Raw genomic sequence first — 24,245 nt, forward strand, 5'->3', positions numbered from 1 at the left:
CCTCTTGGGTACTTGTTTTCTCATTGCACCTCTCTCAGCCTCTGTCAGCTGGCTCACTTCTCTCCGTGCCTCCTTTTTAGCCTCCAGTCTTCGTTTCCATGGTGGGTACTGTTTCTCATGGCTCCCATGGTTGCTCTTATAGCCAAGCATCTGAAGTGTATATCAGCTCATTGGTTTCAGTGATGGTTATGGTAGGGATCGCACTCAATGCTGCACTCACATCTTCTAGGAGACTTTCTGATGGTACTTCACTTAGCCGTTGTAATTGGCGTCGGGGTTGCCTTGCATTCATTCTTGCCATGATCTTATCTTTCAGGTCAGTCGCTGCCTCGTTCAGCGTGATTGCACTTGTTGGGGCTTCGTACCCAATCTCCGGTTGAGGGGAGCCAACGGCGGCTCTCCTCTGACCTGTTGTCCTGGCTCTCCCTTGCCGTAGCATTTGTGTTGTATCAAGTCAATCTCAAGTTGTGATAGCAGTTGCCGCTTGTGGATGTTGGAACACTGAGCTACTAGTTGCTTCGCTGTAAGCGTTGATTGTGGGTTTCGAACTAACCATTCATCCCACATCCTCTGCATTTAACCCCTCTCACTAGGCTGGAGTAGTAGCATTCCAACAGAGCCTTGTTATCGCATCTCGCCCATCTCCGTCTTGTTCCAGTAGCCCATTTTTCATCACGGTGCTCTGGTTCCCCAACACCTGATGCAGACCTTGTTTGGCTGGGCGACATCCGAGCCGGCATCTCATATCTTTCATTGTCACTCATCATAGCATGAGGTAGGCAGTAGCGTGAAGGGTCTTGCCTAAGGACCCACACTGGATGATGGGTCATTGCTCATTACGCTCTGAGGGGGATTCGAACCTGGGTCCCCCTTGTGAGTTATCCAGCCGCTAATCTATATATATATAAAACACCCTCACGTTCCCGCTATTCCTCAAAGTATTTCGTTTTTATAATTTTCTGGTGTCAAAATCAAGTACTCATCCTTCAGCCTGCCTTTATTTATCCATATACCATATATCAATGAGGGTAGGCTAAATAATAGAAACACGTCTCAGTATAATCCAATACATAGAAAAGGTTTCAGTCGTAGTCATCTGGACACTGTTTTTTTTAGAATCAAGACGTTTCGGCTCCCACCACCAATGTTATTAACAAGGGTTACAAGTAATATTCTTTAAATTTATAGATTCATCTGTGTTGTCTCTAAAGACCCAGGGTATATAGGAATGTTTACAAAAAAAACAGAGCATTTATGGGTTACTGGAGGTAACTGGAAACTAATTATTATCATTACAGCAATACAATATTACTATGAAATTATATTATTAAAACACAACGATAATTAGTATTCCTTACCCTAATTAATGTTCAACCTACCTGATGTGTTAAATAATAATAATGATGCTTTACATCTTTGTCAGAAGAGCCTTCATTTATTCTTCGTGGTTCATTTTTGTGAGTATGTTCCTTTTCTAAAACAAGGCTCTTAGTCTAAACATTATAAAGAAATTTTAATAGCGCCATTACGATTCATTCTCATGAGGGCAGGCAATAGTAAAACAGGAAGTGTTACATGATAACAGATTCACGGATCAATACATGCAGGACAAACACCCATTCAGCTCAGGCACTCGTATGAAATGAGGCCACTGACAGCTTTGACAAATCACGCCCGAGAGTCCAGAGCGCACGTGATTCCTCCCATGGATCCCTATAGGTGTCTGTATAATGTCTTCTCTATGACAGCATCATTCCCCACCCTCTATGTGCAATTACACAGTGCACAAGCCGGCGTCTGCGTTTACTTTCAGAACAGATTCTTCCAATAATGTTGGTCAGATAGGAGGAGCGCAAAGGGAAAAAGCATCTGTGGCACAGGGATGTGAAATAGTGAGCAATGTAAAGCTTTCCTGAGAGAGAAAAAAGGGGGAGGTATGACTACAGTAGGTCATCGATTGAATGTCATGATGCTCTGTAATCTATAGCCTCCCCAGGCTCCACAGAGACACACGTGTGGCGTGCTAATGATGCAGTGAAAAAGCAGCTCAGGAGCCCACCGTCTGGCTGCTCAGGGGTCTCTGCTGACAAGACAACGCACCAAGGTCAAAGCTCATTTCATTCCTCTGCTCCAACTAAGTCCACCTCCCTCCCTGACCCCAACCCATATCCATTACACACACACACACATTTGTTCACCATCACCCTCATCTTCTCAAGCCATCTCGTGTCCATGGAAACCGTGCCACAGGACCCTGAATCAGAAGTACGTGCAGATTAATTCCTGGCTCACTCAATCATGTAAACTATGCAAAGAGATGTCGGGCAGGATCAGCGCTCACTGACGGATGATTCCTCTGCTTTATGTTCCACAAGCATGGCCAGACTTAAATACACCCCTCCTAACCCAGACAGGACACAGACACCACCAGGTCGAGCAGGAGGAATATTGGTGCCACCATTATCATTGGCAAACACAAATTTTGATTTGACCTGATGATGGCACTAGATGAAAAGTCAGGGGATCAAAGTTTTTACAATCCATCGTCTGGGAGCCATGAAGGTGTGTACCAAATTGCATGGCTATCCATGCAACAGTTGCTGAGATATTTAAAAAAAGAAGAAAAAAAAAAAAAAAGAAAGTCAACCTCATGGTGGCGCTACAGGAAAAGTCAGGGATCAACACAGACAGTAGGATTCATCGCCTGGTAACCATGAATGTCTGTACAAAAGTTCATGGCAATCTATGTAATGGTTGTTGAGATATTTCAGTCTGAACCAAAGTGGTGGAGCAAACAACAGACCGTCATGTTATCCCTAGAGCCATGGTGCTCGCATGGCTAATAAAAAGAGCCCTCACACGTTATGTCAAAGATATTGGTTAGTTTTATGGTTGAATATTAGTATTTCAAAACAAAAGGCAGCCAAGAAACCGTTGAAATTTGGTCTAGTGGAGAAAAAAAGTGAATGTCTCCTATCTGTCTTCATATATATTTTGTGTGTATATAGTATGTCTTGTGTTGATTGTTGTGAAATATTTTTACAAATGGGTTATAAAGATTTTGGTAGCACATCTTTAAACTTTACAACAGCACATACATAATTATATATATATAAAAATAAATCAGTTACAGAAATATGCAGTCAAACAATTGACTGAGTGGGGGGTGAAATGAATAAAAGTATAATCAATGACACCATGCCTGTTCTTAAGAACCTACTGTCTTAAAAATGTCTCTTTCAATAAACCAGGCTAAACTCCGACCTTCAAGTTGTGAAATATGACTACAGTGACCAAAAAAGGTAAGCTTTGCTATGAAATATGAGGACTGCAACCAAATTTCTGGTCATTCCCTCCCGTTTCTTTATCAGTCTGCAAAGCTCGCCTTTATCTAAAGGCTTTGAAACTTGTTAAAGATAACTTCTACTGAGCATTTTTCCTTCATGGAGTAAACACAGACAGCTTTGATCAAAATCTGGGAGGTTCAAGAGAAAACATTCCTCGAGGTTATTCAACTTGTGAATTGTAAACTTGTCACATATGAATGTATACCTGTTTTTCCAAAGTCACCGTATTACATTAACATTATCTCGCATTATTACACTAACTGGTAATTATTACTACACAATGAGTGTAACATGTTTTCATCTAATGTGACAAATCATGGAACATCTTTAGGCAATAATAACTTTGAACTATGTTATTATATTATCTTGCAATTATTTGCATGAATAAGTTTAATGATAGTTTTAGGCCAAGAAAGTGCAGCTTTTTATTACATTTAGACAAACTGTTACATTTTCTAGTGTTAATTGGTACACACTTGTCAAAGCTCTGGATGTAATGCATTAACTAGCGTTAACTTTGAGGATGAGAGGTTGTATGCACTGGGAAATGTGAGTTTGATGAATGTTCTCGTGTCTTAAACCGGGCATCTTCCTCTTAATTAAAGTTCTCAAACAGGGATAAAGCTTCTATAAGCTTCATTTGTGTCAGCAGATCTTCATGAATCATTAGCAAACTAAAACTTCATATTGTATATAATCTACTGTAAATCCTCACTCACTGCAAGGGGCTCTGAGAAGCAAGTTCAGGCAGAATAAAATATTGTATGACATGCAACACAACAAGGAAACATTAAAAATAAATATAGCCTGCACATAAATGATGTTCCTGACGTTTTTTTGGAACAAGGTGACACTATAACCAACTAATTTACACAGATCAAAGAATCCATCTGAATAGAGGGTTTGGTACAACACCAGTGGATCCTCCCTTCATACTGATGGACTGACAGATAATCAGGAGGAGCCAATGTTGTAACATGTCTAAACCTCCGTCCTGACCGGGCCCCACAACATTGCCACACTGATTTTTCCCGACGATATGGGTGTGAGCTTTACTTGTTTGCACTGCGCACATGCATTATCTAATTGCTTAACTCCCAAAGCCTGTCCTAGCCCTCTTTTCTCTGGCCTAAGGGATGCTGGCTGTCAGGTTAGCTGTCATGGGTGTTCACATGTAATTATCATCAGTTTCTAACTAATAGGTATGACCTAAGAATGACCTGAAAAAAAAGGATAATTGCTTTCAAAGGAGCTTATGCAAGTGTTTCTAATGGCAATTTCTCAAACCGTTAGTGTTCAGCCTTTGTAGGGACATGCAAAGGTGTTGCCGATTGATTTGTTTGTGTTTATAATAGTTGACAGGTAAATGTCTTTGCTGGCAGAACTGGTAAAGTAAAAAGAGTTTCTGTCAACAAGAGTTTCTTACTAACTTCAGAATTACTGATAAGCACCCGGAAAGTGAGATTTTATCACGCAGACTATTTTATTGATTCGTTATATACAAATTATAATGATAATATTGCTTTGTTTTCTCTCTCAGGACTCAGTTAACGCACAAAAAAGGAAAAATGATATTAACACACAGGAACGAGAATTCATTTATTGCTTATTAGTGCAAGTCTGCAGCAGAGGGGGTGACAGAAAATCGGTTTTCTCTGCAGTCTTTGTCTTCAGTCCCTCACTGCAAACTGACCCCACCCCACATCCTGCAAAGCACACTACTGTGCTGTTAAGTTGTTATTATCCTACTGATTTCATTTACTGCAGTCTACATAATAGCTCTGCGCCCCTGGCTATTGACTTTACATACAACAGAATGTAGTAAGTGTAAGTGTAATAAACTGTAAGGACATAACTTGTAAAAACACTTCACTAAAGAGAGACAGACTTATTAACAGTCCTATAATGATGGGCTTTGAGTTGGTTGTTCAGGTTGACAAATGACATGGATTTGTGAAGGTTCCTTGTAAGTGCATAAGAAGAAGAGCACAAACAACGGCCTGCATGCCCAGCCATGTTAGGGTGGAGCTGCACTGGGAGTGACATCCCATTAAAGAAGAAAAGAAGATGAAGTTCACTTCTGGCACAAATCCTCACTGGCCAGGGTGTGTACAGTCCAATTATGTGAGACATAATAGAGCTATGAGACATCACCACTAGATAAATATCTTTTGTGCCCCTGGGTACACACACCTGTAGTAGGATGAACCCCATGAGTGAACATAAAACTGCTGTTCTATTCAGAAGAAATCTGGTTTCTTGACCACAATCATGTTTCATTTAATCACAGCGAACTGAAACTACCGGCCTGGGGGGCCAGATCCACCCCACGAGACAGTTTCATAACATCCCCCTGCATGTTTAGACTGTATTGTTTCCATGTTGAGTTTTGGTAAATGGACCGCTTTTATCCAAGGCACTTTACAATGTGGCTCTCATTCATCCATTCACACACACTAACTCACAACACAGATGGCATGCAAGACACTGACCTCACCTTCAGGGTTCAGTGTCTTGCTCAAGGATGGGAGGAACCAGGGATCGAACCACCAACCCTGTAACGGATGACCCACTCTTGCCTCCTGAGCCACAGCCTCTCCAGTCTTTTATTCTAGAGTAATCATCTAATTTTGTAAGGCTGCAAAATTGATGTTGCAATGATTAATCAATGAGTCAATCAATTGAGTCATTTTTTTTAAAGAAAATATGCCAGAATTCTCATGTTCCAGCCACTCTTTTCTTAGTTTCTTAGTCTTGAACTGAATATCTTTTTGTTGTTGGCTGGATAAAACAAGACATCTGAAGACAGCACCTTGGGCTTTGGGAAATTGTGATATATTTTTTTACATTCAATTAAATGATTTAATTGAGTAAATAACTGACAGATTACAATAATTAAAATAATTGTTAGTTGCAGCCTTAATAAAAGTTGGCTTTCTATTTCACACTCAGCAAGATGTGCTCAACTACACGACTTGTCAACACAAACACCTTAGCGACGACCAACGGCACTTTGATTTACCACCTCGCACCAAACACCAAAATGTCTTTCTAAACCCAAAAGAAAGGTGTACCTGGAGCAGACAGCTTCGAGAGAGGTGCGCAATTGATTACATTTTCATGGAGTTTAATGTGACAGCTAACTGTCTCAGCTGTAAAGAAAAGATGCTGTTCTCAAGGAATACAAGTGACAAGCTCACCTTCCAATTTACTATCAAAAAACTAAACAACTTTTTACTGATGTGTTGTCAAGTGCCCCCCCCCCAAGCCAACCTGGCCAGTGGACCCTGGGTAATTTGACTTTGAGACCCTTAATAGAGTATTTCTTATATTTTCTTCTGCTTAAATGAAGGAGAAAATCACAGCTTAAAAGGATGTGAAGATGGAAAAAGGCTATTGGCATGTTCAGTAAAGATGAACCAAGAAGGCCCTAAACCAATACAGAGAATGCAGTATGTGTGATTCAAATGTTCACTGAAAATCAACATTATTAAAGACCCAATCTGTAAATCTTTATTATATATTTTATATATTATATATTTATATAGGTATATATCTATGTTAATTTTTGACATATAGATGAAGTATATGCATTCTGTGTGTTTCTCAACTGGTCATGATTGAAAATATAGACACACATATAGATACACAAATTGTACCTTTAACATGATAAAAAAATTTTTGCTGCTGTGAGAGCCATAATGAAAACGCTGCCTCAGGAGGTTAAAGCACTCTATCTCTCACAACATTAAGATTTCCAAGGAGCTCTGACATCTGGTCTTCTTTAAGGTCAAGCATGCAAGAACACAGAGACAGATTTAATACCCTGTCAAGACTCTCGCACACCATCTTTCTATTTGGCACATGTATGACATTATATACTGCTCAAACATGTGTGTGTTTGTTTTTAAGGTGTCTAACAAACCAGCATTTCCTCTGGAAGAACAAGCTCTTGAAATACAGAGGTTATTAAGTCAGGATGCTGTGTCAGCACATCCAGGCATTTAGAAAAGGTGCAATAGCTTTTCAAACTGAGCAGGTCTGAACAGAAAGGCAAAGACACTTTTTAAATTATGAGGTATAAATAGGGATTAGGTTCAATGATTATGGACTTAGCAGAAAGATTTACTTGACCTAACAAACTGTATGTCTCCTGCTTTGCTTCAGGCCACAACGGCTGTAAGGCGTAGCAGCGCTTTTCCAAAGCAACCCACCAACCAAACCTACGGTACAGCTCACTTTCCCTATGTAGTCAGTCCTTACAAAAGACAGGTGCATTCCTGCACTTTTAAATATGGCAAGATGCCACTGCTTTCAGCTGTATCGATACCCATGAATAATCAACCACAGCTGCACCACACAGCAGCTCCAGACACAAGCACAGAGAGAACAGCGAAGCACAGGGGGTAGATCACTCCCATCATGGCATCACCCAGATTTTCCTTCCAAATAGATCGATCCTGAGATAGAGAGAGACCACATTTCCATTTTTTTCTTCTCTTTTTTCATCTTTTGCAGATGCCGCAATTGTTGGCTTTTTCTTGTCTTAATAATGGTCTGGGTCCATGGACAACTATGTTCCTTAAAGAATGAGGCTGCCGTTGTTCTATATTTTTCTTATTGTCAACAAATCCCATGAAAACACAAAACCCAATAATGCGTTTATCTGTCTCTCAATACTTTCCACCTTTCCTGCCCTGTCTGTGGTACTTAGGCCCAAGTCCACTGGTTCCTGCTGAAAATGTCAGTCCTTAAAAACATGTCACAAATGTATAGATTCAGATCGAAACAAGCCTCAGTCATTTTCTAAAACAGCAGGGCACTGTAGTTTCAAGCAAACGTTACTCAAAAAGAGGCTATTAGTGCATTTGTTGGGGACTATTTTCAGCTGCAGATTAACAATTAACAATTAACAAACAATGCCTACTCATGACCCCTCACCACAAGCTGCACAGGTCTATGAGCTGTGAGCAGTTCAACACATTTTGTGTTGTAGAAATGAGCTTCTTTTCTTCTCTCCTAACGTATTAATCATCCCAGGACCCCTCAGATTTATCTTGCGACCCCAGGTTGGTAACCACTGCTCTTTCTGTATGTGGGATTCACTCAAAATAAACTACAATGCCCATGTTCATCGTAATAATGGAGGTCTTTGGCACAGAGGAATAAACTATATCCTTGAACATTTCCACTGAGGACAGTCCAGGTTTGTAATGATGATGATATCTACAAAATGAAGACTTTGTCTAAGCAGTAAAGATGACCTATAATAATACTAGAGAGCAAATTCAAAAACATGTTGTGAGCTTAAGCAACGCGCACCACACAGACAGGAAGAGGGCGTAAGAGAGGAACAATATAGACTCTAATCTGGAGCTCAATGGTCTTAGTGAACTGAGCTCTCTCTCTCTTTCTCTCTCGCTGTATCTCAGCAGCAGGGAGTCTTCCACTTCAAGAGGCCCCAGTTCAGTGCAGCGGCTGCGTGCCAGGATGTGGTGCAAGGCTGGCTGGAGGTTGGAGCCTCGGTGCTAGGTGACAGCTTAGAGAAAATCCCTCTAATGAATAGACGGCCTGGATTATACACAGGGCAGATCAGCACGAAAGACAGACAGAGAGAGGCTGTAGAGCTCATCAGCGTTGCTCTTCATGGGGAAATATGATATTTGAATGCAACTTCAATGCAGCCTTCAGCTTTGGAATCACAGTATACCCTCAACCTGTAATTAGTCAGTACTTTAGTACAGCAACCCTGAATCCTACTTTCAAAAGAGATGCTCAACTCTGCCTTTCACCTCTCTTAAGCACAGGAAGAAAAGATCAAAGCTTCAGAAAAGTGTCTTCAGTGAATTCTCATTACATTGATCCACACACAGCTAAATTCAGCTGTACGTGAATTATTCATGCAGGAAGAACATGCCCAGGAGGCCCAGAGACTGTTCTGGTTCACTATACATCCTGTATCGCCCACATTGTGATCCAGCAGGCCAGTTGTTTGGCCTCTGTTCACTGATGGGATAAACAACCAATTAGGAGAGGCCACAGCAATGACCTCAGGTTCAAGTCCCAACCGGGACAGGGCTGGTAGCTAATGTGTCCTTTGCTACACTACAGCATGTATAAAACACCACAGTAAGCACTGCACCTTTAAAATGGCATGATACTGTAAATTATCCTGCTCTCTGCATCTCTTTCTTTCTGTCTGTGTAATCATCTCGATAGCTGCCTCCTACATTGCTTCTATTCCACAGAAAATCATGTAAACTACAGTAATATCAACTGTGTACTGTGCTCTCATCTTTGGAATAAGCAAAGAACTACCCTTATCTTTATTCATACAGCTTTTTGAAAAGGTATTAGCATATTAGGACAAGTATAACTGCTGTCTTTTAGTCCTTATCTTTCTGTCTGTGCAGTAATCTGCATAATAGATAAAGCTGTCTGCAATATCTCTGCACCAACAGTATAACATGTAAATTCTAGACAAATGGGCACTTTGCCTTCATGGTCACATAAAGGTAGCTGTCATAGGCAGCTAGACACAGTTTCTGTCCTTAGCTAACATACGGTGCCTAGCCGACTGTCAAATACGTTTGTCAATGACAGCCACTGTTTTCGTGACCTTTTAAGCACAATTGCATGCTGGTGGCAATTATTGGCAGAGACTCACTGACATCCAAGTGATACATTTTTCCGTGAAGCAAGACAGTGGGGTAAAAAACAGTGTGGATAAGGGCACCGACCTTACCCATCCTCCTTTGCACGGTCATTTGTCAGTGTGAGAAGTATGTAACCCCACTGCCCAGACACTGTGGCACTAAGTGGACGTTCATATATGCTCCGTGTCTGATTTATGAAGCTAGTCCTTGGACAATTGTATGTGTGTGGGTTGTACGTTAGTGTGTGAGACAGAGAGGGGGACTGTGTGTGTGTGTGTGATGATCAAGCACACTTTTGCACTTTTTGATGGCAGTGAATGAACACAACAGTGTTCTGAAAGTGAAAAATCAGATAAAGGAGTTACTGTAAGAATGTGGACTATTCCAGATCTACAAATACATCCAGTAACCAAACGGATGTTGTACAATGGAGAGTAGCTGATTTGGAAATATAATTATGGTCAATTCAGGTTTTTTGGAGCGATGAACTTTTCTGCTAAGAAAAATGGCTAATAACTGTAGATGGTTGAGGAAATATCAGCACACTAGAACCTTATTTCTACTTTTTTGTGACCGTACAATTCAGTCGGAATCTGTGGCTTTCTTTGTATGACAAAATTGCACTTTTTCTACATTTAATATAAATTGAGAAGTTTAAAAAAACACTGTAATTCGATAAAAAAAATCATGAAATGAAATAAAGGAAAAATAAAGCCAACTCATTCGAAAAAGGCACTCAAATGTGATTTTGTAACTTTTGTCTGAAGAGCGAAGTTAAGAAAAGTTGGTACACAGAATAGTTCTTAAGTATTTTCTAAAATGACACTCATGTTGCTGAGAAAGAAATTACTGAAAGCAAATGTGTCAAATTAAAGATTAACTTCATCATTCCTTATTAATTAATTCACACTTGAGATTTTTGAATTGTAGAAGTATGTATTTTATAGTATCAATGATTTCATATTAATTCTTCCTGCAAATTCAAATTGTTCTAAAGTTTATTTTTCTGGTTCTTAGACTGCAAAGGTTCACTGTTGGCATATCTTAAGGGTGATGCAAGTGGATTTAAATTTTCAAAACAATATATACTGTCAGATAGCTACCTAACAGAGTGCATAATATCTGCAAGCAGGCGTATGCTCATTTACACTGCAGTTGTTTACAACAGTGTATTGTTTTTCATTTAAAGGGGAAAATCAGGGTTCAAGAAGTTAAAAACGATCCTGGCTCCTGTACTTTCACATTTCTAGGCCCATATTTTACATCTTTATTGTCCTGGCAAATAGTTTTTCTATTATTTTTGAGTCTTTTCGTGTATTCAAGCAGCCTCTGAACTAAGTTCACGCTACAACTACATAAGTGACTTTGTTACAAACAACAACATATGACAAATCACACCGTTTTGCCTCAGGCTCAGAAATCAGGAAGAGGCATACTGTAAAACGACAATGAAGTAAACAAGAGAGTATTTCATGGTATGGATGCAAGTGGCCAGATCAGAAATGGACCAGTTGGCCATCCATCTCCTTGTGTGTGTCCACTCTCACAAAGCTTTAATAAATCACCAGGGCGATTTGGGAGCACAGGCGGTGCCTCAGTCAAAATTGAGGATGCCTTACAAAGCAGCAAGCGTGACACAGAGAGGAGCGGAGGGGTGGAAGGCCTATAGAGGGGTGGAGTGAGGGGCGAAGGAATGGCTGAACACAAAAAGAAGAACAGAACAGGCATGGCAGGATGGGGCTCGGGGATTGAATGCTGAAACGTGACTATAGTAAAGAGGATTTAGACTGGGAGACAGAGAGAAAACAACTGGGCAGTGAACTCAGCAGTGATGCAATTATGGAGCTTAGAGCAGAGAAGGAATGTGCGAGGCAGTGAAAGAGATTGATTACCAAGATTATTGGCCAACACAAAGAGGCTAGAAATGTGTCTTGTTCCTTACTTCTCTAGATGTAGAAAGAAAATTAAGAACATGTTTGACACTTGTGTCATTAAAGTAAAATGTAAACACACCTAAATAACACCTACAATAACTATACCTATGTAATAATAATGAATAAAACGTATAGAAAACCAGTTTACCAACAACTCAACAGCCACTATTTGGAAGCATAACATATGTTTTATGAGCGAATGTGCAAAGTGCAGTGGCTTTATATATTTTGCTAACTAACTGTTAGCCAACTGAGATGGCTGTTTCAATGTGCTCCCATTTTTGCCAAAGGAGATCCAAAATTTTGGACTTGAGCTGCAGCAGTTTCAAATTTGGCTGCTGTCCCAGTCACTGCCGTTCATCTTCTCAAGCAGAAATGCACAAAAAAGGATATGCTGCTGTTACAGAGAATGACTGGACAGGATATGCAGATTCCCAAAGGAGTGGGAGAGCACACGCATTCTGTGTCACTGAGTCAGTGCACTCGCAGGGAAGTCAGTGTTCGTCACAGCCGACCTCACTGAGCAGACAGAGGCCTGTTAAAATGCCTCTCTGCTTGAATCATGACTGCAAACAGAAGCAGGCGGTTGCTTGGCATCTCTCCCTCCAGTAGCCAGCCAAGCCGGCCAGCAGTGACGTGGGTCAGCCGGGGACGCTGCAGCGAGCCCTCAAGGAAACGCAATTAATGTGACTCAAGAAGAAAAACAATTGGTGGAGACTGAGCCGTGCAAAGGAATTTCCTCAGAAGCGTGTGAAAAAACAGGATCAGTTCAATTCACGATAAACGTCTTTGTGTAACTAAAATGCTGAGCACCCACTCAGCTCTGACACCCTTCATGTGAAATACTATCTCAAGTGTACCTCTGTCACTGTGATGTCCCTCCACTATTCTGTCAGATGGACATCTGGTGACATTTTGCGAGCCACACCCACATGGGAAGCAAAAAGTCACATTGATAAGTCACAAGGTGATGGGTAGAGATGAAAACAGCTACTTGATCACCACCACTCAGCTCTGTCAACCAACTCAGAGATCAATTCTGCGAGTTCTCGAATAATGTGCTATTATCAAATTAGTTGCTGAGTAATTGACTAATCTTCTCACCCCTAATGTGAACAGTGAAAAGTGTTAAAAACCAGTCTATCTTTAAGGGCAAACAGTGATTATGTGTCTTGATTTAATGAAACACTCCATTAGAATAACATCTGGGCTTATAAACTGCTACATCAACATTGAATGAGTCAACCCTTGAACTTGAGTGACTGCAGTGTGGACTACGATGGAGGCTTAAAGAGAAATCCCACAATATTCCTTTAAGTGGATCTGTGATAGTCTATGGTGAGTATGTAGCAACATTTTGTACTTATTTTCACTTTTGCTCTGATCTCTATGTAGCTAGCTGAGGGCAGTGATGACAGGGGCCCAGAAAAGAAAAGGGGGGCCCACAGCAACATTCTTTCAAGGCCTTTAATTCTCTGCTACTCCTCTGCAAATGATTCATATTAGGATGCTATCAAAAAATTGATAGTGCTACTAGGCCTACATATATTAGTTATGGAAACATGCTCTAAATTGCCAGATTGATGGAGGAACTTTCAACAGCACATACATCAACAAACACACTAGTTTCACATCAGTGCAGTCATGCTGACCGGCCTTTTACTCACCTTTTCCTGTACTCGTCCCTCTCCCTCTTGACTTTGGCCAGCACGTTATACAGAGCTCTCAGTTCTGGGGTAATGGTGTCTATTTGGACCCCAACTCCGTCCGGATGCGTCCACGTCACCCCGGGCCCGCGCAGGGTCTCAAAGCGCTCCCCTTGCCTGCGGACGTGGGTGAAACTCCAGATGGTGCCCGGCAGCCGCGACTCGGGACCGTCCGTCTGCACGGCAACTTCACGGGCGTAAAGGTGACGGTACTGCGGTCTCTGCAGAGCTTGCTGCAGCTGGCTCTCCAGCAGTTTGTTTCTCCTCTCCAGTTCGTGGACTTTGGCAAGGAAACATCGGAATCGCAGGTTGAGGGTTTTCAGCACGTGGATGTTGGAGCCCAGGTCGTTTCGCAGGGCCGACCCGGTGGGGACGTTGCAGACCTGACCGGGCGGAGAATCGGAGAAAAACAGCGAGTTCATGTTGGCAAACAGCAACACCGGGTAATCCAACTATGGCTCTGTCTGGTTTTGGATGCAACAACAAAACCCGTTATTCTTATCTCTGCATATTCCTTCACAAATCCCACTCCCAGGCCAGGACGAGTTTTTCCTTACAATGCAGATGTGGCTGGAGACGGAGTGACCATCACTGTCCCTGCTGGATGTTTACCCCGAGATACTGGCATGGACCCCTGCAGCATGGGTGTTCACGAGCAGATAATAAACCCAGAAAGTCCTTTAAGAGGCACCGAGGGCATTATGTTGTGAAGGAGAGAGAGAGGTTTGACGCAGACCGCAATGTGCACCGGCAGTACTTCCCGTCACCCTCATCTCTGTGTTTGCCTTTGCTGTGTCAGGAGCTGCTGATGCTGTGCGGGTTCATATAGCCAGAGGAAGACGGTCCACCTTCTTTCTTTGTCATTCCCCCCGTTACAGTAGCTCTTATCCAGTCTCCATGTGGTGCGGTGGGTCTACAGGACTCAGGACCGCAGAGCCCGGCCTCTCACGGATCATGTTGCAAAGTGCTAAACTAGGCACTGTCACCGACATCAGCCCCTCCCACGTCCCCTCCCCCTTTCCCTCGCACACAGACATCCTGGCTGACGGCATAAATACAAGCCTAATTAATAGGATAAAGTAGACCATAACAACAATGCATTTTCAATTAATTTCGTTTTACACATTTTATTCAGGCATATCATTAAGAGGTTTAACTTGTTATCATCAGCGATGTCAAATAAAAATCCTGCACGCTGTATAGAGGCCTACTGTATATAGACATGTATACGTGCCTATACTGTTCATAATCACCCACTTCATGTATATAAAGTAATCTATAACATTACCCATTCAATATTTATTCCTTTCTGTTACAATTAACAGAAACACTTGAGTTGTATATAAACATTGTATGTTGTTGATCATTGTTGCTTTTCATATATATTTATATAAATGCCTATTTGTTCTCCTACTTGTGTGTACATAATAGTTCTGTGTTTATTTTGACCTATCTTTGTTCAGCTTTGTTGTCCTTGTTTTTAGATGTATGTCTATTTCTGTCTTCTTGTAAACTGTTCCTGGAACTGGATCATTAATCATAGTTTATTTTACTCTATTATATGACTATATTTGTAGGGTATCATAAATTTGTGTTCATATGCTGTAGGGGTGCTGTGTGTCTGTTTTACTTCCATTTACTTTCCATTGCCTTGTAATGGACAATAAAGTTTTTCTGATTTTGATATGTATATATTATAGTTTATATTTTATATTTAGCTATATGCTGTGTATGCTACATATATACCTATATATGCCTACTTGAGGGCATAGTGCTTCGGTATCACCACTATTTTCATAGGACTTGGAGGCTACTTTGTATCACACAATACAGTTATAGGCCTACATGGGTCTTTGAGGAAAATGTATTTTTGTGAGTGATGTAGTGCTCACTGCACTTGCATGTTGTAGGGCCCCCTAGCGGGTTAATCCGCCGATAATCCCCATTATCTTCATCCTGTCATGTTACATTTAGATGTCAAATGAATTTGTAACGGCTCGGCAAGGCTATGAAAAATGTTACTTTTAATGAAAACGTTATTTACTAAAATAAGTGAAATGCCATATCATAATATGCAATTTAATAATGTGGCCGCATGAAGTCTAATATTAATCAGTATATTTTAGGCTATTTTAGCTAATTTTATCTATTTGGTAGCATTGCACACATAAAAGAGATCCTACAAAAAACATTTTAAATGATTTTGCCCGATGAGTTATAAATATTTGAATTAAGTCTATTTTTCTCCCTTCTTTTGTGTTTTGTAGTCAGGCACCACATGGTCAGCTTCACCAAAGAGAAACATTTGGGGTCCTTTTACTTCACGTGTGCGTCTGCTGCTCTGCCATCGTGAGACGAAACCATGCCGAAGTCAAAGAGGGACAAGAAAAGTAAGCAAATATACGTTCAAATTGTATTATGTAAAAAAAGTGGTTAAACTTATTACCCGGTTGCTTGTATATAAAAGATGTCCGCAACAAAAGAAAAGTAACGTCAATTAGGTAACAGGCTAACGTTAGCTTCTCCTTCTTGGGGAAATAGCAGCGAACATACATGGGGAGCTGTAACAGTTACTGATGACTGATATCATTTAAAACTCATAGCTAACTGATTGACTACTTTTCACATGATCTTTCCATCAGTTTCGTTAACGAAAACAGCCAAGAAAGGACTGGAGTCAAAACAGAAATTAATCGAGGAGGTGAGTGTTTTCTGCTCTGGTCTGCTGTTAGCTATAGTTATATGCTACCTGGGGTTAGCTGAAGCTGTTGACATGTCACACTAAATCCTCCACCTGTTTGTCTTTTTAGTTACGGAAATGTGTGGACACCTACAGAAACTTGTTCATTTTCTCCGTGGCCAATATGAGGAATAACAAACTGAAAGATATCAGGACAGCATGGAAACACAGCAGGTAAAGACATAAACCATTTCAATGAATTTAAAGGGGCATTTCACCGATTTTACACATGGAGGTCAGTTTACTAGTCATAAGGAGTACTACTCAGCCTGTGAAAACAGTTGTATAATGTCTTCTGTGGCTCTGGAGGAGCTTTTTTAAAGTCTGAGGTAACCCTGATAATAGTACCAGTGGAAATCAAGTTGCATTAAGGGAATTGTAGGATCCAGTGCTGTTGGAGTTTGACCCATATTAGGGACTAAAAGTCAGGATATCTCAGCCTCCACTGCTTCGATTTTGACCATTCTTTTGAAAAATCGGTCTCTTGTAATCCCCCCAATTTTCTGACAGTTCAACACTGGAGTTGCCCTTTAACTGGTGCCACAAGAAACGATTTAACCGGACTCTTCTATGTTCCACAGATTCTTCTTCGGGAAAAATAAAGTCATGGTGGTTGCCTTGGGTAAAGGAGAAACAGACGAATACAGAGATAATTTGCACAAGGTAGGCGAGATCTTATGTGTGGTGTTAAGCCAGAAAATATCATGACAATCTATTGCAAAGACTTGACATTTTTTGTTGCCTTTGATAATGCGCAGGTCAGCAAATATCTGCGAGGAGAAGTGGGAGTACTATTCACAAATAAAACAAAGGATGAGGTACAAGAGTAAGTAAGGCTTCATTTAATGCACCATTGTTGCAGTGATTCTCCAGATATTGTTCATTATTTGACAAAATGGTGTTCTCTATCCACAGGTATTTCAATCATTTCAAAGAGATGGATTACGCACGGGCAGGCAACCAGGCACAGATGGACTTAACTCTGGATGAGGGACCCCTGGAACAGTTTCCTCACTCAATGGAGCCCCAGTTGAGGCAATTAGGACTTCCCACTGCTCTCAAGAAAGGTAAGATTACAGAATAAAGCTGGCGTTATTCTATATATTTTTTTCTTTTGTCCACAAATCCCACGCAAAGACCAAAATCAACCTTTTGGATTTCCCTACCCTGTCAGCTCCAAATTTTTAAAATCAAATCACAAATGTAAAGTTTTGTTTAAAAAAAAAAAAAAAAGGCTATTTTTAATACAGCTGAGCAATGTAGGTTTTAGCAACAAATACTCAAACAGGAGTAAAAATTAATACACATTTGGTGCTTTAGTGAGTATTTACAGCATCGGGACGGGGTATGTGGGATTTACTCAAAACAAACTACAGTGCCCATGTACATCGTAATGAAGGAACATGTCTGCCAGTGCTATGGTGTGGCTCACTGATGTGTTTTTGGACAACAACGAAGATCTATGGCACAGAGGAATAAGCTTGATCAGGCTCTGGCTAGTGGCTACACCGACAGTACTTGTACAGCCTTATCAGTCAGTAATTTTCCCCCCATTAGTTGGATATGAAACATAATTCACGTTTTGTATCATCTGTTATGAAAGGTGTGGTGACGCTGCTGAAGGACCATGAAGTCTGTAAGGAGGGAGACGTGTTAACTCCTGAGCAGGCTCGTATTCTGGTGAGTTTTTCGCTGTTTGACTACAGAAAATGTTAACCGTGTTGCATTTGACTGACTTTTTTTTTTGTCTATAGAAACTCTTTGGCATCGAGATGGCAGAATTCAAGGTGCAGATCAAATGTATGTGGAACTCAGAAACAGGCGAGTTTGAGAACTGTGCTGGTGAGGAAGAGTCTATGCAGGATAATGAAGAAGGAGATGATGACGATGCAGAATGAAACATCTGCAAGAGCAGGAGCTTGTACACATTGTTTTTAAGTTGTTTTTGCCAACCTTCAACAGCAGAGGGACATTGATGTTGAAACCATTCATCCTGACTGCCAGTGCTGCCCCTGGAGTCTGTGTAATCTCTTTCCTCTGTCCTTTTTTCCCTCCCCAAAACATGAACTTCTGTCCTTCACCTTGAATTTTAGCTTTTGACTGAATTGTTGTTCAGTAAACACTGGTGACTGGAGTCAAAAGACTTAATGATGTCTTACGTGTTGATGCCACTTGTTTTGTCAAGATTTGTCAACATAATGAGAGAGTTTTGTATTGCATGCAATTATTTTGCATTTCAGCCAAAACAATTAAGCAGATACCCATTGGTGTGTTAACCCAACCCATTTTATGTGTAAGAAAAACATTTTGTTGATTTGGGAATGAGTTTTAGTTTTAATGTAACAACCTTAATTAAGGCAGATTCCATAAAAGGTTCTTTTTCCCTGAAAAAATCTTAAGTTTTCCTTTTTACCTTTTATACATTAATAATTAAGTGCTCTTACAGATTAATACATACTGGTCTTCAATTGATTCATTCATAAGAAGTAGCTAAGTAAAAGGGGCTTAGGAGATCTATTTTCTGTATAAATGTGGCTGATATTTGGTTGTTATGGAGATTTTGGCTCTTTAGCGGAAGTAGTTTGGACACTCATGGGCTACGAGGTTCCAGGCCTCATTGAAGGCGGCGACCACTCTCTCATCCAGAGGACCCTCCTCTGCAGCAGCCAGGTTTTGCTGAAGTTGCTCCATACTTGACATGCCAATGATGACTCCATCTCCAAGATCACCCTGCAACAGCCGACAACTTAAACTGAGAAACACAATGCTGTCAAACCAAAACATGGTTTTAATGAGGAATGAGTTTCATTTAAAGTTGTTATATGGTATGACTTTTTCCAGCTACTATAAGCACAAATACAGCCTTTGACTCTGTAGTGTTACAACTGACTAGGCACTTCCAGATGGTTAAATACCATAATAATCGTTAGTTGCAGGCTTAGTTCTCAGTACGTGTTGTATTGTCTTATGTACTTAGTGATGTAAAGTGATATGCTTGACCACTGATTATTGATACAGAAATGACAAATGTGTTTGAATTCTTGAAAGACTAAATGCTGCATGATGAAAGCCCTTTTTAGCTCACATCTCAGGTTTTCTACTGCAGTTTATCAATCTGAATAGGGTGCCAGGGCAGGACCAATATTGGTTCAGTAATGAACATGATAATGATGAAACATAATCTCATGTCACTGCAACTATCCATGCACAGTAGATACCTTAAGTTGGGAGTGGTGGTAAATCCAGCGCATAGCAGCAGAAGTCAGGCTGGGTTTCTCTGAGCCGTATGCTGTCTCCATGGCCTTTAGAACCACATCTATCGCCTGGAATTGACTCTGTTTCCAGTATCTGACAGAGAAGAAGGAGGACAGTCACAATAATTTTTTGATCAGTGTTGAAAAACAGTGCAGAAATACCTCCCTAGCAACAACATAAAACAAACGGCAGTTCCTTGTTGTCTGGAAAGTCTTCACCTGTCCTGGTATGCTGCAGCCCAGCTGTTACCAAAGAATCGTCCTGCAGGCTGGGAACCATCTTTGTCTTCATAATGGTACTTTCCTGTCAGAAGGCCACCTGCAGAGGAGTAATGTCAGAATTGAAGCTAAAATTATCTAGGGTTCTACTATTTATGTCACTCACTCAAAATGAAGGTTTTTCATGATACATTTTGAGAAAAAGTTGTAGTTAATGTCAAAACAAGACTAAGGGTCTACAGCCATGGTAACAGCTCTGTGAGGCTGTACGTAGGCACAATGGTGCTTTGAACTACACTAAATGCTAATGTCAGTATGCTAACATGTCCATGCTAAGTAGGTATGACGTTTACCATGTTCACCATTAGTTTAGCATGTTAGCATGCTAACAGATAGGAATCTTTTTCAAGTATATGGTCATAAACCAAAATAATTAAACCAAATTGCAATGCAATCCATCCAATAATTGAGACATTTCACTCAAAACCACAAATGTCAACCTCATGGTGGCGCTAGAGTCAAAGTCAGGTGATCACCAAAATCATTAGGATTCATCATCTGGGCACCATAAATGTCTAATTTTGTATCAAGCCATCTGGTAAGTGTTGAGATATTTCACAGGATGAGTGAAACATTTGACCTACTGGTGGTGCTAAAGGAAAGGTCAGAAGATCAAAATAGTTCAAAATACATCCAATAGGGACCATGAATGTCTACATAAAATTTCATGGCAGTTCCCAAAAGTTGTTAAGCTATTTCAGTCTGGACCAAAGTAGTGGACTGACTGACCGACCGACTGACAGACAGACAGACAGACAGACAGAGGCATCCATAGAGCCATGGCACTAGTATGGCTAAAAACAAGAATATGGTGTCACATGAGATGTCACAGTGTTCAGGACACACACGATTAACATTACTCCTCCACAGAACATGACAACTATCACCAGTTGTGAGTATCTCCTTTTGAAAGAAACAACTCAAATGGTGTGAGCAAAGTGCACCACAGAAGGAAGATATACAGCACCTGCTAGGGGATTGTATGCGTAGAATCTCATTCCGCAGTATCTCAGACACGGCAGCAACTCTGTCTCAACCTGTCTTGTAGTGGCATTGTACATTCCCTGTGAAAGGTTGTAAGAGTCTAAATTAGGGTATGAAAAATAGTCAAAGATGTCAAATTCAAGTGAAAGTATAGTAAGCAAAGATGGGGGTCAGGAACCTAATTAAAGTGAGTTGGAAGAGGCATTGGGGTCACTTTGCTATAAAAAGGATGCTTAACCATAGTTTCTTTCCTTAATGAAAACTACTGCGATGCTGGATAAGCAGTTGCAAAAAAGTTTTTACCAAGTTTTAGTTTTTCACTCTGACATATACTGAGCAGCTGATTTACTCTAAAATGACACAATTGATTGGAGGTGACAATGTTTTAAAAAGTGCCAGAATACCTGATACACAGTGGGAACAATCCAGTTGTTGTGTCTGCAGATGCACACAATTTCAGCCACTTCCCACGATGCATAGTTTGACAGGCCAAACTCCTTGAATTTTCCCTGAGAGCGATATTTTAACATTGAATCACAGTTTAATAAAATATTGTCAAGTAAGCAGATACTTGACAACATGATAGGTACGGTATCAACTGATTTTACAATTTATACATTGTGGACAGATATGTAGTTATCTTTTTGGTGTGTTGTGTTACAGGAACGGTTTTAGCAACATGTTTGGAGTGATACCTCTTTGTGGAGTTCATTGCAGGCCCTAAGGGTATCCTGGATGGGGTTTTGGTGGTCAGGGGCATGGAGGTAGAAAAGGTCCACACAATTGGTCCGCAGCCTCTGAAGGGAGGTTTCCAGCTGAGAGCGCACACTCTCTGGCTTCAGCGTCTTCCCATCCCAGGGGTTGGCCTTGGTAGCTAAGCTTACTGTGTCACACAGAAACGTGAATTTAAAGTATGTCATTTACAGGTTGGTTTCAGCGAACAGAACTGTGGGTTTTCTTTTTTGCATAAACATGGAGTTCAGACACTATGTGAATTTATACAAATTATCAGAATATTCAAACAAAACATTCAAACCAACCAAATAAGCTACACATTTTGCTGGAACAAACCTGTAATCAAACAACGGCCAGAATGATGGAAGTATATTTTCTGATTTAAAACACTGACTTGAGCTTGAATTGATATCTTAATGACTCTTGATATTATATATAGTAATATTAAGAGTCTGGACTTGCCTACAGGTTCTTTAGTCCAGTCAACAGTCACACCAAATCATGATAATGATGATCATAAAAGTACATTGTTAATATACTTATTACTTTCCGTGTTTTTATTTTTATACTATCTTTGTCCAGCCTCAAACAGGCTCCAGGAAGTGGTCCAACATGCAGTTTTTACACATTATTTTGACAATATTCCAACTTAGTAGTCATCATCATGTCCTGATCCACTAATACCACATACAGTACATCAGTTAATGTGACTGTACTATAATGGCAGGTAAAACACTGGGCCCAATGCTGCCCACTGTGAGTGTCGATGTTAATATTGTCCAAGTATCTCCAAGGAGCTGCATGGTTCTGGTTTGCAGAGATCCCCCGATTTAAAACAAGTTGGGTCTGAACTGCTTAGGACAGTTGTAATGAGTGTGTCAGACACAGTGGGCAGCAATCTTACTTTATTTTATTTTATTTGTCAGGGACCCTGTAAACACATTAATCTCAAAGACTAGATATACTTTGTACCAGATTTAGCTATCAGTTACAGTTGATGCGCCAACATGTGACGAAGAGGACACTGAACTTGACATCATTCTTGGACAAGCCACACAAACATGTCCGCATCAACCTGTTAGGGGACCACTGGGCAAAAAGTAGCTGTTGGTGCCCTATTGAACCTGGATCCTGCAGGATGCATTGAGCCTGAACCATACTAGAGACCAAAGGTGAGGATATCCGGGTCTCTGCTGATCTGATTTTCACCATTCCTCTTTTAATGTGTGAGTCCCCCTACTTCATAGAAGGGCAATAGTACCTCTTCAAAAGGTAACTGCTAGCAGAGTTTAATCAATACAAAACCTGGTAAGTCTGCTAGTAGCTACCCAACTCTGTAACCACTGAATATACAAATATTCTAGCTTAGTTTTTTGTGCTGTTTTGTCTTTGTGTGTATGTTTAATATTGACCTGGGAAAGGACTGCAGAAATAAATTACCTTCAAGCTTACTCTGGTACATATCAAATAGTAACGTTAACATTTATGTTCAACATTGTACATGGTCCGTTACAAATAAAAAAAAAATAAAAAATACTAAGTTTTATCCGTGAAAAAGTCACCAAAACACGGCCCAGGGCTGGTTAACGTTATACGTTGGTTACGGTTGTTTTCGGTAGCATTAGTAACTGTTACCCACAATTCCAAACTGGTGCCAAGCAGCAGGTACGCTGTCCAATGAGGGACAGCTTGGTTAGTTCACCTTAGAAACTCAGTTAACGTTAGCAAACTGAGAGAATCCAGTACTTCTGCTCACTATGATGAAGATGGGTGCTTCTGATATACCTGTTTTGGGAAGGTTCATGCCCCCTATGACCGTCTCTGACTTCCCATCCGCGTACATAAAGGCTGTGTCCACCAGGTTGTGTCCCCTTCCCAGGAAAGTCTTCACCATCTCCAGGCTCTGCTCGGCGTCGGCTCGTCCACCGAACGCCATAGTTCCCAGTAAGGAAACCGGCCGTTTAGCTTGAGACGACGACATGTTTCGACGAGCCACAAACCTCGGTAAATGTGTGAGCGCGTCTTTGATAGTGTGACTCTGTCGGAGTGTGCACAGCCCTCCTGTTATTATCCACTGCATGCTACAATACAGCAGCGAGCATGCGAAGGGCAAAGGTCGTGTTGGAAATGTTAGTTAGGGAGCGTCGTAAAGTTACTTAGCCGGTTTAAAACAGAACATGTGCTAAATTATCATTTTACAGAAAAGCTATTTGACTTGAGACAGTGCAAAGTTCGTTTTCTGTGACCACTTCCTGTTGTTTTAGACATGTAGGGTTAGCTATGTTAATATTTGTTCAAGTCTCTTCATTGCATCATCTGCAGAGCACTTGCCATACGAGATGTAGCGTGTAGTTCTTATTTCTAACCACAAGGGGTCAGCAAATCACCATCCATTTTACAAAACATGATCATTGAGTTTCTCCCGCATCCAGCAATGTGCTGTCCAGATATACTGTAGATATTTACCACACAGCTAATACTGTGTGGTAATTGAAAATAAATCTTATTTGGACAAGTGTAGATTGATCCAACAATGGCGTAAACATTAGAATGGATAGTTTTTCAGTGCACCCTAACTAAAGAACCATTCATATGAAGTTTTTGTGATAA

At 40.7% G+C, this 24,245-nt stretch overlaps 4 protein-coding genes across 5 annotated transcripts in view; 2 read left to right on the plus strand and 2 right to left on the minus strand.

The window, feature by feature from the left end:
* iffo2b (intermediate filament family orphan 2b) overlaps positions 1–14,937 on the minus strand; it is a 28,940-nt gene extending 14,003 nt beyond the window's left edge. The window contains exon 1 of one of the 2 annotated variants that reach the window (XM_044176106.1): positions 13,605–14,937. In XM_044176106.1, coding sequence (XP_044032041.1) covers positions 13,605–14,065 — 461 coding nt within the window. In that variant the 5' untranslated portion in view covers positions 14,066–14,937. The remainder of the gene's footprint in view (positions 1–13,604) is intronic. The other variant, XM_044176116.1, reaches the window with a different exon arrangement.
* Positions 14,938–15,910: 973 nt separating this feature from the next.
* Positions 15,911–18,531, plus strand: mrto4 (MRT4 homolog, ribosome maturation factor). The gene is made up of 8 exons (XM_044176202.1): positions 15,911–16,033; positions 16,286–16,344; positions 16,454–16,557; positions 16,965–17,046; positions 17,142–17,209; positions 17,299–17,450; positions 17,987–18,063; positions 18,138–18,531. The coding sequence occupies exons 1-8, from the start codon at positions 16,006–16,008 to the stop codon at positions 18,279–18,281; spliced, it is 714 nt and encodes a 237-aa protein (XP_044032137.1). The 5' UTR covers positions 15,911–16,005; the 3' UTR covers positions 18,282–18,531.
* On the minus strand, positions 17,203–23,889 carry akr7a3 (aldo-keto reductase family 7, member A3 (aflatoxin aldehyde reductase)). The gene is made up of 7 exons (XM_044176189.1): positions 23,421–23,889; positions 21,596–21,783; positions 21,305–21,409; positions 20,884–20,980; positions 19,857–19,956; positions 19,602–19,731; positions 17,203–19,113 (listed from the first exon to the last, which is right to left on the minus strand). Exons 1-7 carry the CDS (start codon positions 23,713–23,715, stop codon positions 18,952–18,954), a joined length of 1,077 nt encoding a protein of 358 aa, XP_044032124.1. The 5' UTR covers positions 23,716–23,889; the 3' UTR covers positions 17,203–18,951.
* The window catches only part of megf6b (multiple EGF-like-domains 6b), a 62,595-nt gene continuing 61,851 nt past the window's right edge, over positions 23,502–24,245 (plus strand). Inside the window, exon 1 of the mRNA XM_044176058.1 lies at positions 23,502–23,639. The gene's annotated coding sequence lies outside the window, so the exon portion shown is untranslated. The remainder of the gene's footprint in view (positions 23,640–24,245) is intronic.

This window comes from Siniperca chuatsi, linkage group LG2 (genome assembly GCF_020085105.1).
Source record: "Siniperca chuatsi isolate FFG_IHB_CAS linkage group LG2, ASM2008510v1, whole genome shotgun sequence".
Taxonomy (NCBI): Eukaryota; Metazoa; Chordata; class Actinopteri; order Centrarchiformes; family Sinipercidae; genus Siniperca; species Siniperca chuatsi.